This window comes from Struthio camelus, chromosome 12, assembly GCF_040807025.1.
Source record: "Struthio camelus isolate bStrCam1 chromosome 12, bStrCam1.hap1, whole genome shotgun sequence".
Taxonomy (NCBI): Eukaryota; Metazoa; Chordata; class Aves; order Struthioniformes; family Struthionidae; genus Struthio; species Struthio camelus.
In genome coordinates this window covers 24342879-24356254 of record NC_090953.1, presented here as the reverse complement: position 1 = coordinate 24356254, position 13376 = coordinate 24342879, and the positions used below count along the sequence as shown (strand labels likewise).

At 47.6% G+C, this 13376-nt stretch overlaps 1 protein-coding gene and 1 long non-coding RNA gene across 2 annotated transcripts in view; one reads left to right on the top strand and one right to left on the bottom strand.

The window, feature by feature from the left end:
• The window catches only part of HCN4 (hyperpolarization activated cyclic nucleotide gated potassium channel 4), a 116041-nt gene that overhangs the window by 15906 nt on the left and 86759 nt on the right, over positions 1-13376 (bottom strand). Inside the window, exons 5-7 of the mRNA XM_009675720.2 lie at positions 11894-12040; positions 8476-8716; positions 6326-6490 (exon numbers count right to left, since the gene is read on the bottom strand). Coding sequence (XP_009674015.2) covers positions 6326-6490; positions 8476-8716; positions 11894-12040 — 553 coding nt within the window. The remainder of the gene's footprint in view (positions 1-6325; positions 6491-8475; positions 8717-11893; positions 12041-13376) is intronic.
• LOC138068919 (uncharacterized) lies at positions 9645-12519 on the top strand. Its single transcript, XR_011143781.1, has 3 exons — positions 9645-9767; positions 11413-11552; positions 12321-12519. It is a non-coding gene; the product is annotated as an uncharacterized lncRNA (long non-coding RNA).

Genomic DNA, 13376 nt, shown 5'->3' with positions numbered 1-13376 from the left:
GTGTCTGCACTGTAGTGTTGGAAATGATGGGAAAGGGTTTCTAGTCAGAGAGCACAGTGGTATTTGAACTCTGATTCCTCATCAACAGCTATGTATGGGGGGGGGGGTTGTCAGATGACCAGAGACAACACAACACAGGAGAACCTGTGTTATCACTTATCAGCCATTGATGTTAGCTGCTGAGTACTTGGCTAATAAGATTCCACCTTTTTAAAAAGCTGGGCAGCCTTCAGTGTGATTTTGAAACAAAATTTTTCCCCACAGTACTTAAGTTCCAGCGCTATGTATTAATCCTGAGCCACAGGAACTTGCATCTTTAAATTACCTGTGTCTGTATGAGCAGCCTTAAATAAGAACTAATGTAGCCTTACGACATGCTGTTCTCTGGGGTCACTCACCTGAGCAAGGTGAACAAATCTGGGACTGCAATGTGGATACAGTGTACATACTTTATGCTGAGTACATATTGTTTTACTATCGACATTTTAATCCCTTCCATCTACTCTCATGATTTTGCATGGCAGCTGACATGAGGGAATAGGCAGCTAAGAAGCATTCAGAGACTAGCTCCTCTAGTTAGTATTATTTTCCCTGTAGAAGAGATGAGGAGCTGAAGCACGGAGCAAAGACGTGACAAAGTCACACAGGGAGTCTGTGGCAGAGCTTGGCATAGATCCCAGATCTTCTAATTCACAGCCCACCTACCTAACATCAGACCAGTCAACCCTCTGAGGCAGCAGACCCCAGAGGTTTTGTCATGACCTAGGCAAGCGGGGTGCAAACCCAACAGCATTTCAATTGCAGAAGTATGATCACGAGCTGAGAAATAGGGTGTCAAGTGAAAAAGCTTAGAAACAGCCAAGCATGTCTACATGGCAAAGCTTTTACTAGTTCTACCATTATGATCCCTTGATAGACACACTCTTGTACCATAACAACACTATCAACAAAATACCTTCGGGTTAATGTTTAGAGACTGGTATTGTGTTGTATTAGCTTTTCTTTGGTTTTTAGCAACTGCAGTGCCCGGAAGAAATGCAAGGCATTCTTAATCCAGTGTTAACTAGGATCCTTGTATCAAAATATATACATTTCAGGCTACTGGGAGTGAGAAATTCCTGAAGAAACTGAAAAAATAACTTTACTTGGCTCCAAAATATGCTCTCAGCTCTTACCGGTCACCTTGATATGGATGGTAAGCAGCTGTATGAAAGATATCTATGATATTTATTACAGCATAACAAATAATGGGAAACAATTGCCCCCCCATATTTTTGAATGCATCAATGAACTTCGATTTGACAATATTCACAACCTGTACTGTATTTACTTTCAAGGAACACTTGAGTGGTTGTGTTTTACAAGTGCAAATACTTGTGAAAATCTAATTTTAAGCTTCAATGGTCACTGCAAGCCAGTTTCAAAGCCAGTCAGGGAACAGAATCATGCGACTTACTTATGTAACTAACTGACACATCACAAACTGGGACTATTCACAAAGGCTTGGCAGACAAAGAAAGAAGTACTCACTGGAGAAATGATCAAATCATTTCAACATACAAATATTAAGAAGAATTTTACAGCTGGGTCAAGAACAAGAAAAAGAGGAAAGTTTAATCAGTGATATATTAGTCTAATTTCCTGGAGTCTCAATCTTCAGGCCCTGAGCCTGCGGAGAGTTAATCATGTGATTTTCTGCAGCCTGAGGAGTTGTTTAGAGTTTGAAATTACTCTGAGAACAGAGTTAAGCAGGGACACAAATCTTTGCAGAATCCAGGCCTCAGTCAATTCTTGGAGACTAATCCCTTTCAGTCTTTAAAGAGCTCTGCCAGTGCAAAACACCTGGGAAACCTCCTCTTCAGCCGTGCATGACCCAGGCAGGACGCCAGTATCAATTCTCATTAACAACAGAGGTTAGAAGGATACATCAACAAGCTCTTTGCCAGAGCAATCAATGCAGCTGACAGCACTCTGGGGGGCTGTGCCCTTCCTGCTGTGGCACTGAACATCTACCAGCAGGAAGTGATGGGGCCACACAGTGCGAGGTCCATCTGCCCCTCTCTTCGCCCCCCTCGTTAGCCACAGGCTTTCAAACTGCATTTGCTGCACAAAGTAAATGCCTCGTTTCACCTCCAGTCAAGCAGTACTGCTCCTGGTGCTTCAAGAGTTGGGGTCTTATGTTCTCATCCTGTCTCTCTGCCACCTAGACAAGCTTAGACCATGCTTTCCAAATCCCCTGTATAGCCACTAATCCTGTAAACACCTCTTCAGTCATTGTGACTGGATGGACAGAGATTTCTCTCCCTGCTCTCTTGCTTCCTCGCTGCACAGGGAGAATACTGAATGGGTCTGTCCTGGTACCAGAATGCTGCTAGATCCCTCTGAAGCATTTCATGAACTCAGTGAGGCATGGGCTTCTCAAGGACATGCTGTCAGCTGGGTAGAAGGGAATTAGTGAATGCACGACTGACTTGAAAAAAGGCTCCTATTTGCTTCCGTCTTGTGTACGGATGCCGATCTGAACATATCATAAACCAAAAATATGCTTCTGCTTCTGTTCATACCTGGGTTTTATGAATTTCTGTTCCTTATCCTCCTCCTATAATAATCCCTTTACTTTCAGAGTCTCAGCTCAGTGCAGTATTCGTGACTTCCCTAAACAGTAGCATGCTGTGGCACAGCTCTCTCCAGATGGTGCACATTTCTGTGGAAAGTGAAGAAATGCCTTATTTATAAAGACAGGGGTTTCCAAGGGGTCTGCCAATTTCAGTAGGATGTGTATAATTTCCCAGGCTCTTTTGGGAAATTCTAGTTAAGGAGTGTTGGGCACAACAGGGTATTTTGCAATGGTAGAGGATGAAGAAAATTTGGGAGAGTAGCCAGCTCTCAGTTCTGATTGCCAGGGAAACAGGGGCAGCACTAGGATTTTCCAGTGTATGACTCTGCAGGTTTGCACTTTTTATATGGCACAGGGACTGATAGTTGTCTCAGGTCAGCAGAGTGGCAAAAACAGGAGAGGACAACGCTCGAGCTCTGCCCCAAAGGGCCCTCTATTCCAGTAGCTGTATGCCACTTTCTGACCTTATGTTGACCTTTTGCAGCTAGCTACATGTGGAAGTGAATTTCTCCTAGGGGAAGAAGCATATGAGGTTCTTTATGCTGGTTCAGAAAGCAGAGCTGAAAGGAGCAGCTTCCCCCCTCGACCATCACTTCAAGAAAGGTTTCCCACAGCAGCACTGATGTGTCGGTTTCTGCCTGGCTTCTGCCAAGCTTCTGGGTTTGCTTCCATGCTGAAATGGAAAAGGGCTCCATGCCAAAAAGGCTGTCTGCATTGAAATGCCCCAGACAAGTGGTCTGACTCAGGGTCTAAGTGTTGTTCCTTGGAAACTCTGGCAACATCACAAAAATAGCTCAGACATAGCTCTGATGGAGCTGTGGAAAGAGAGCACTGCCTTGGGCTTGCAGGATTAGGAGTTGTGTTGGCCAAATTTATTCTTCGCAATGCCACTGACTCACTGTGATCTTGAGCAGGTTGACTTTACCTCCCTATGCCTCAGTTCTCTCATTTGTAAAATTCCCTACCCTAACATTGACTTTCAGCGCTACTTTGGGCAAATCACTTCAATCTTTGTCTTCAAAGGTGCTCAACCGTTTATTGCATTGATATCAACAGCAAGTGGGCAGCTGGATAGCTCTGTGAAGCTCTGGGCTGTGATTATTCTGTAAACTGGGGAGAATAACACTGTCTTATGCTGCTGTTACATGAAAAATGAACACAATCCATTCTCATGCTGACAGCAGCAACACAGTGTGAGAAAGGTGGAAGAACTTTGGGAAGTTCTCTGACATGGAGACAGAGTCTGGAAGGGCATCAACAAGACACTTGCTCCTTCAGGTACACTCGAGGGAAGAGCAAAGGGAGAGCAACACACAACCATTCCAGGCACGATCCAAATAGCAGAACAGCGGCTGGTGCACAGATCACAGCGCTGAGCGCCTACGATGCAGCCAGCAATCAAACCAGAGCCTGCTCTTTGATCTGGAACTCCTCTACCACACCTCCAGCTTCCCTGCCCTTTCTCCTGGGGATCTGGCCTGACTGCTGATTGCTGGCAGAGGTGCTATTTCAGGCAATCGCAAGGCCAACATGCCTCTCTAGCAGCTGTACAGATGACATTTGTCTAAGTAAATAGTCCCTGCAGTGATTCTCTGCAGTGATCCATTGACTGGTGGAAACTCTCCCAAGGAAATCAATCTGACTGGGGCTGTCTGTCTATCACCCCCTTTCCTACCCAATCTCCTGAGACCTGTTGCTATGTTTTAGGGGTTTACAGGCTGACAACGAAAGGACCTAACAATTTATAAACACACAGTCCATCTTATTATCTCCAGGAGGTCAGCTGAAACTCAGACCTCAAGTTTCTCACTTGATCTACGTTTGTGCTTTTCTCTTCCATTGGGACTATTGCTCCCACAGTCCTCACTGTAGTAGAAGAGGACATACCTGAGATATAGCTTCAAACTCACTCACTCAGGTACTGGTGTCAACCCAGCTGTGGAGCTCACTGTAAGTTAAGCATCCACGGATTCACCTAATTTCATAGTGGTTTTGGGAAGCTCCGCTAAGTTCTGCATGACTACTGAAAAGCACTCTCTGCTACATTTTCTATGAATTTTAGCCACATGTGCAGCTGCAGACAGAGTAAAGGGCAAAGAGCATAGGACGCCACTTGTATGCACAGTCACTGAGAGCATAAGGCTAGGAGGGCTGAGCAGCAGTGACTGTCTAATCTCAGAGAATTTGAGATAACAAAGTCAAGCTGGCCCTTCCCTGGTTGTGCCTGACATTACATTTTCTAGCAGTTTGTTCAGTTTAATTTGAATAACCCAAGTGATGGGACTGTTGCCACTTACACTAGGGCCTCATTAGTGTGGGCTTTGCCAAACTGTACATATTTAGCTCATAACCTTTTCCTCAGAGGTTAGACTTTCTGATTTGCAGCAGGTAATGAGATGCACAGAATACAATGTTCCTGGCATGAAAAGCCCTAGAGGCACTGCACCCCTTGCTGGGATGCTAGCTTCCTCCCTCCCCCCTCCCCCCCACCCCATTATCCTGTTTGTCTTCTACGTTGTGCTCAGACCTGCACTGACCTTTTCGATTCTGAAAAGCAATGAAAATGAGTGCAGCTTTAAGAGATGTATAATAAGAAACTAAAGAAGTTGGACTGGGACTCTGAAATGCTCAGTCCTCAGCTCTGCAAAGACTTCTTGTATGACCTTGTGCAAGTCAGTTAATCTCAGCTAAGCATCTCTAGCTGTGCTGGGGAATTGTACCCCGGTCTTCTCTAGCTAGACAATGAGGTTCGCAGCACAGGTGATGTCTCCTGCATGGCAGGACAGCATCCTGGCATGGGTCACTACGAGGTACTACATTTCAGAAATACTCTTTAGTTAGTAGTGTTTACTTTGGGGTGTGGATGTTTTATTACTTGTTCCATGTTCTATCAAGTGCCTATTTCTATTGAATATGTTTATAGTTGGACTCTAATGGACAACTGGACAGGTGCTTTGCACTTGTGTGCACTTGATGGCTTTGCACAAGAGTCTCTTTCGGATCAGAAAGCATCCCAAGCTTTCCCTTCCCTACAGCACTTTCTACTTCTCCAGTTATTTTTCAGCTATGATTAGAGAAATAGTGATCCAAGAAAAAGCCACTACGGTACCAATGTACCCGGGAAAAAGATTGCTCCCCATCTATGTGGTGGTCAGTTTCTGTCTTAAAAAAATTAATACTACTGACCCATGCAGTTATACCATAGCTGGCATCCCTGCAAAACCCAGGCCACGCTCTAACAAACAGCCAACCCCTCATGCTGAGGCATGATTTCTGCCATAAAACATTTCACTGAAATCCTAGGGCTGGCTTGCAGGCTTGGTGGTCAGAGCCTGGCCTGTTTTCTCTTGAGCCTTGGAGGCTGTGGGTGTTTGCACATTCTGAACTAAAATTCAAAAGCTAGTGAATTCACCAAGCATGACCCTGACAGCTCAGACTGCAGGTTCTTTAAAAAGACCTCTTGGAAATGGAAACAAAGGGATGCAGGAGCAGGTTGAGGTGCGTATTTGCAAAAAATAAAGAGAGAGAAGGATGTGGATTTAGCTGCTTGTGAATGGGGCTCCTAGAAGGAGCTGAAGTCAGGAAAGGAGAGACAGACTAGGATCTCCTTCAGGTCACAACTCCAGCTGAGGAAGAAAGGATCAAGTCTGGGGACAGAGTGCCAGGGCAGCAGGCAGTCGGAAGGGGATCATCACACTTTCTTCTTACCAATTCTGTCCAGCCTGTCCAGTGCCACAGTTTCAAAAGCTCGCCGCATCATGGGATACTCTTCCAGCACCTCATTGAAGTTGTCCACTGAGAGGGAGTAGAGCCGGCAGTAGGTATCAGCTCGCACACTGGCTGTGCGCCGGCCACGGGTCAGCAGGCAAATCTCTGGAATGAAAGACTCAGCTTGAGAAGGTGGGGGCAGACACCATCACCCCTGTAATACAAGACCTGCAACTGTCACTCACAGGCAGTCCTGTCTGCCACCCAGCTTCCTCTCTAGCTGAAGCCTACCTTCTTTCCCACTGAAAACATGAATGGTGAAAATGTTCTCCATATGCAATAACATCAGAAAAAAACATACTGGGGGCTCAGTTGTGGCAGCTGCTACATACAATTGCACCTCAAGGAATTTGCTGATCTAATTAGCCAGTCCAGTTCTGTTATGGTGGATTATCAAAGATATCATTTGTGCATTCGGAGTGGAGAGGCTGTCTTCCTCCAGCACCTCATGGGCACAAGGAGGAGAAGGTCACGCTGTGCCCTCACTAAAGCTAACTCTCTCTAGATTTTCAGCAGAGACTCTGGGCTGACCTATGGCCTTGATGCCTGGGTAGTAATTGTGATCTCCACACTGCGATCATTTGTCTTGCAAAGACACTTGGAAATTATTTGTAGATGTGCTATAAGCTTAGAGATTGTCAGGATAAGCCAAGTTTGTGGCACCCATTTATTACTAACCCTTGGTGTATTTACACTGCAGGCAGCCGCTCCTAGGAGGGCACTCAGCTGCTAACAAAACAGAGAGCCCTTGACTCCACCATACAAGCCTCATTTGGGCACAGACACTCCTTAAACACCCAGTGCAGAGCTCCTGAGTCCTGCTTTGCCACTGATTACACACAGAGTTTGGGCACCTAAGGCAGGCACCTAAAGACAGATGGTGTGACCTAAAGACAGAAGGCCCCTTTACTGGCAGCATCCTTCTCCATGCTGTGTGTTGGGTGTCAGTCTACCGGTGCCACTCTCAGGACTCATTCTGGGTCTGCCCCAAAGCGCTAGTATAGCAGCACTACAAGGCTGCAATGCTGACAGTGCATTTTTAGGTGGCTTTCCTAGGGAAATGATGCTGTCTTTGAGTGCATGTGAGCAGGTGTGTGTGTGGCATCAAAAATGCATTGAATCTACTGGGCAGTTTTAGCCGAAGTAGTCAGAGTCAGGGTGTCCTGACTCCAACTCTCGAATTCCAAATCCCGGTGAACTGACCCCACTTGCTAGGGACTTGCAAAATCCCTGCACCCCAGAGCCAGCACGTAGGTGCAAACAGGTTGTTTACAGGAGCTAAGATTGTAAGAAGATTGTACGAAATGCATGACAGGGATTTTTTGAATGGAACAGGTCTTACAGAGGGAAGGAAAGGCAGGTTGTATTCTGTCTTTCTCAGTAGGCTGTGAATTGTGGTGCATTCAGTGTTTTACTGAAAAGTACACCTACAAGAAAACTGTCTGTCTTGGGGTGTCAGTGAGACCTCTGCAGGGCTCTAATAGCAGGGGTGGCACTGTATTACTGGTAGGAGCAATATCCTAAATCTTCTCTTATGGTGTTTTCTGCCCTCTTGCTAGTCTCACTGTTCCAGGCCTCTGCTGCTGATACATTATGTCTGCCTGCTGACCCTCATGACATTTTGCTGAGCCACAGGCTGGGGAGATGATGGACTATGCTTTTTCTCTGTGTTTATACAGTACCTCATATGATAGATGCCAGTCAGTAGGACTAGGCAACACTATAAATGTACTTGGAGAATTGAGAATGCTCCATTTTTTTCCTTTAGGCTCTCAGCTTCACAGATCTACCAATTTGCTTGGGGCAAAGAAGAAATGAACCTCCCAGAACTAAATTTTCCTTCTCAGTTTTATTATTATTTATTATCTAGACTCGCGCACTGCCCGAGACTTGCTGTCACTCCCCTTTGTGCAACCTGCTGTAAGGGAAGCAGCAAGACAGGTGAGATGAACAGAGACAGAGGGTGGAGGAAAAGGTGATGGAGATATCAGTTCCATGGACTGCCATCCCTGCGTGTCCAGGGCAAGTTAAAGAACATATGAGCAATAGGTGTAGGTCTCACTACGTAGGGGTGACTCGCTAACACGCACCTCCGAAATAGGAGCCATCTGCCAGCTTGGTCTCCTTGTTGCCTTTGGTGAGGACGCTCACCACCCCGTGCTGGATGAAGTACATCTTCTTGCCAATGGTGCCCTCCCGAATGATGTAATCCCCTGGCTGGAACACCTCAAACCGCAACTTGGTCAGCATGGATGTCACAAAGTTGGGATCTGCGTTGGCAAAGAGGGGCATGGAGGCAACCAGCTTCCGGCAGTTGAAGTTTATGATTTCCTGACCACAAAGTGAGTGTGGGAGAGACAGAGAGACAGAGAAAGAGAGAGAGAGAAGAGTGGAGAGAAGGAGAGAGGCAGGGAGAGGAGGTGGGACAGGGAGCAGAAAAGACACACACGTGTTCAGTCAACATTTAAAACTGTGAAGATCCACCACCTGACCTCTATATCAGAAAATGAAGAAAAAAGATGCTATGCTAGTGTGGTTCCTCCAGTGCAGTCTGGAATAGGCCTCTGAATGCTCACAGCACATAGCAATGCTAACTGAAGCTGACAGCTTGACACCTCAAGCTTTTCGCTTTCATACTTGACGCTCTCTCTGTGAGCAGGTACAATACCATGACACCCTCTCCACCCCCCAAATACACACAGCATACCTCTTTCCACAGTAAAGTGTGAGGAGTGCACAGCACTGGTGAAATGGTGTATGAAAAAGTCCAGGGCTCCTCTCTGGGAAAACGTTATAGCTCACCTTGGCAGCCCTATGCTCTGTGTTGCCCTTGCTTGACAATGCGATGCTAAACAGCACAAATGCGCCAAGGTACTCAGAGAAAGAGTTATCCTGGGCACCTGGGGACAGTGTCTGGAGAGGGGAGGGGAAGGTGCCCACTAGTCACTGGGGCATGGGCTGGATCATCAGCCTCAGATGAAAAAAACCCAGTTCAGCTGCTCAGCTGTCATAAAGCAGACAGGGACTGTGCCTGCTCCTGCGGCTTGGTGTCACTCGCAGGGTATGACCGCACTTTCCATTGCACAAGAGCTGTTCTGTGCCATGTCAGCTCAGGCTCAGAAAGCAGCACAAAGTGATATTGAGCAAAACGCCTCAGCACAACACTCCCCAGCCAAAAAGTAAAGGAGGAACTGAATGACCGCAGCAGGAAGAGGGAGGGCAGGGGAAGCATCTGTCTCCTTCTCCTCACTGGGACTTCTCTTTCAGGGCTGCCTGAAATATAGCTGGTAGATCCTCAACTCCTCTCTGCCACAGAGATATGTGACTGGGAGGAAAGGGAGAAGGAAGACTACTTCTAACGCCTGTGGGTCATGTATTGGAGGTATGTACTAGTGAAAAGCTACATTCCTAAGCTGCAGCTGGGTAAGGTGGTGTTCTGAAGTGACTCCTTTGAGTGTGGGCCCTGCTCGGAGGCTCCTCCTTTCCTTTGACTCTATATGCTGGCAGCATATGATGGATGGGGCACAGATCAGGCCAGCACACTGCCTCTGCCATTGGGGGTCCTGGAGTAGTAGAGATGCTATAGAGGTGTGTATAAATACATGAGATACAGCTTAGGATCAAGGAGCTGGAGGTGGGAGCATAGTCAATGCACAGTCTGAGATGCAACCAGGCAGAGTGGGGAGGGTGTGGGGGGGAAAGGGGCTTGCAGATGAAAATAGCAAGGCACTTTCCAGAGTGCTCTCCTGCAGCAGCACTTTTAAAATGGGGATAAGGTCTTTGCTATTGCTCCAGAACACACACACAGTGCAAACATATGTATGACCAACTGCTGGGCACGAGATCAGAAACCCCAATATGCTCCTTTGTCCAGTAAGAGCCAGGTTGGTACAGCAACATCTTTGAACAGAGCTGGCATCCAGGGGAAGGCAAAACCATTGAAACCTCCAAACAACAAAACTGCTGGATTCTTGCCATTTTGTCACATGGGATCTTTTCCCCCTCTTCTTTTCTCAGCCTCTTCAGGTGACTAGATCACGAAGGGAAAGAGGCAAGGGACTAGCAGCACTGTCTGTGCTGCCTAGTGCTGCCAGGTCTGTCAGCTCAGCCAGGTCAAGGAGCAGGAGCAGGGAAGAAGTTATCAGAGAGGCAGTAGCTGCGTGATGCCAGCCACAACTCTTGACTCCTTGCCTGTTTGGTAAAGCTTGATCTCCTAAGGGAAGGTGGGCAGGATTTATTGCGGGAAAGCGTAAGATATCAATAATATCTAGGCATCAGCCACAGCAGACTTGTTTCTGGAGCATTTCTCACATTTGGCAGCGCTGAGAGAAGCCATTCCAGATGAAATTGCCCTGACCTGTGTTTCCCTAGAGCAACACGCATGCAGACACGGGGATTGTAAACAGGGATGAAACTAGGATTAAGCTTAGCTCCAACCCCTCCATTTCAGGTAATGGACCATCTATTGGCAAAGGAAGTACAGGCTGTCAGGGTTTTGGGAAATGTTGCCTCATGTGCTATATCATCCCAGCCTCAAAAAATGGAGGTGTTTGTGATCAGTATAGGCCATGCAAGTAAAGGACCTTTAAAGCACACATGGATAAAAGACAGGAGTGACTGGAGGAGGGGGAGCTCAGTCAGACGAAGATGGGCATTTCTGTTGTATTGAGAAAAAGGGCAGGAGATTAGACAGTTAAAAAGTGCAAAGGGGCAGTGAAATTCATCTCCACATCCCCACCAGAAGCTGTTTGAGAGGCCTATTAGGTCCCTTAAAGAGAAGGGCAGGCAATGGATACTCCTGTGTGCAATGCAGCCAACTGGGGGCTAGCCAGGCTCAGGACAGCAAGGAAAGTCCTTCCTAAAGGGATCCAAAACATGTGGCTGGCTTATCCTTGGTGATGTGACTGTCTTGTGACCTGCTCCTCTCCAGACATTGCCATGGCCTCAGAGGGTGCCAAGATGTATCTATTCACATGACCGGTGTGTGGCAGGCCTGCATATTGCAGCTCCCATTGTCTTTCTGTCAGATGCCACTTGTGCTGCAGTGACCAACAGACTCAGGCAGGAGTCCTGCAACTGCCAAAGGCCTGGACTTCTCTGCTCCATAGCAGTGACTTCTGCCATGACCAAGGCAAGGGAACCCCAGATATGCATCAATGGCTACAACGTAAGTCACTGCCTCTGAATGAAACTGTCTCAGATAGAGACATAGCCAAGCTGTGGGTCATGCTCTTCTTGGCTTTGCTGTCCCAGAAAGCTGGGCACAGTCCAGGAACAGGTAGATCCCCAAGCAAAAAGGGGGGCCTGCACGGACGTGGTCTCTTTTGGACATGAAGCTACAGCATGCACACACAGCTAGTGCTTCTGAGAGAGCTGGCCTCCCACCACTCCCATCTACCTCAGGGGTGTCCTCCACAAACCACTGGGATAGGCCTCTGTACAGCAGGAACTCCGCAGCTGCCAAAGATGGCAGGAATCCCCATTGCCCATTAAATGCCCTCTCCTTACCTCCCGGAGGGGCTCACTCAGCTCTCCCAGGATGCTCTCCTCATCGAACATCTTGCCCTGGTAGCGGTGCTCATAGTAATCATGGATGCGCTGCCGCATGTCTGCAGGGAGTTTGTGGAAGGACATGTACTGCTCCACTTGTTTGTACTGCACAGGGGAGAGAGGAAGAGGAGGAGTTACTAGGACATTCAACAAAGGGCATTGCTGCTGCTGCCGCCGCTCCTCCTGGCAATAGGTACCCACTCGTGGTCAAGCACATGCCAGACAGTACCCGTACCTGCTTCCTCCACACTGAGCTAGCCTGGCCTAGGCAGGCTAATCCAGAGCAGGAGAAACCAACTACCTAAATGCACGAGAGTCATGCAGACACCTTTTTTATATTCCTTAAATGGTTGCCCCATGTTTTAACCCTTAGATTTATCCTCAGCCAGGTACACTGTGAAGACATCTCCTCATTCTCCAGGTGCTGAGCAGCCCAGGCTCCCATTCTCCCCAACACCATAGCAAAAGCTGGGAGCAGAGGTGAGTAAAGAGTGACGAGCTGGGGATCTCCTCTCAGCAAATAATGCTGAGCAGAAGCTCCCCAACCCCCATGCCTCCCTGAGACAGCACGAGAAAGATGAAAGTACAATGTGCTGTTAACAGAAGGCTTTTCGATGGCACACAGCAGGACGCAGGCCAGGATATATGACTTGGCATCTTGGCCCTAGACCAGTGGAAGTAAGTAATAAATAATGTGTAGCACCTTGAGGCCCCAGCCAAGCATAGGAACCCCTTGTGCTAGGTGCTGTACAAAACAGACCAATACAGTCCTGTCTTGGATGTTCACAGTCACAGAAAGGCTGAAGGACAGACCTAGACAGAAATCTGACAGTTACTCAGCTAAACCTGCAGTACACAGGCCCTCTTTTCCTCTCCTCTGTGTTTTCATCGGTCCAGCTATGAGGCCCTGCACCTTTGCTTTCCCACTTAGGGCTGCACAGATCCTGATTTTCTTCACCTTCTGCTGTGTCCCTATTGCCCCATGCACTTTTGCTGTCTAATTTGCCTGTATTTTTGCCTAATGATTTGCATTTCCATCGTGTCACTTAGAGGGGAATACAAAGGCGCTTGACGGAAGCCAGAGCAGTATTTGGAGATGAATGGTACTTTCTATGAGTAAATGACACTTCCTCAAGGGCACAGGACTGTCCGTGGGTTCATTTGGCCTGGAAGTGCTGCAGGGACGAGCTGTGTGGGCTGCAACGGTCATGCCCCCCTGCCACTGGACAGCAGTTCAGAATATGATCCTGCCTAGGTACCACGTAACTAACGCTGACAGGAGGACCATGCTCCCCTTTTGCCTTCCCTCTCTTCCCTCTTCTCCCCAGTAAACCTATCCCTGAATGTCCCTTTACTGCAGCTTGTTCTGAAGTGCCTAATTACCGAACTCCTGCTCATTACAGACCTCTCCCTGCACACACCAGTGTCACTCTGCTCTAGT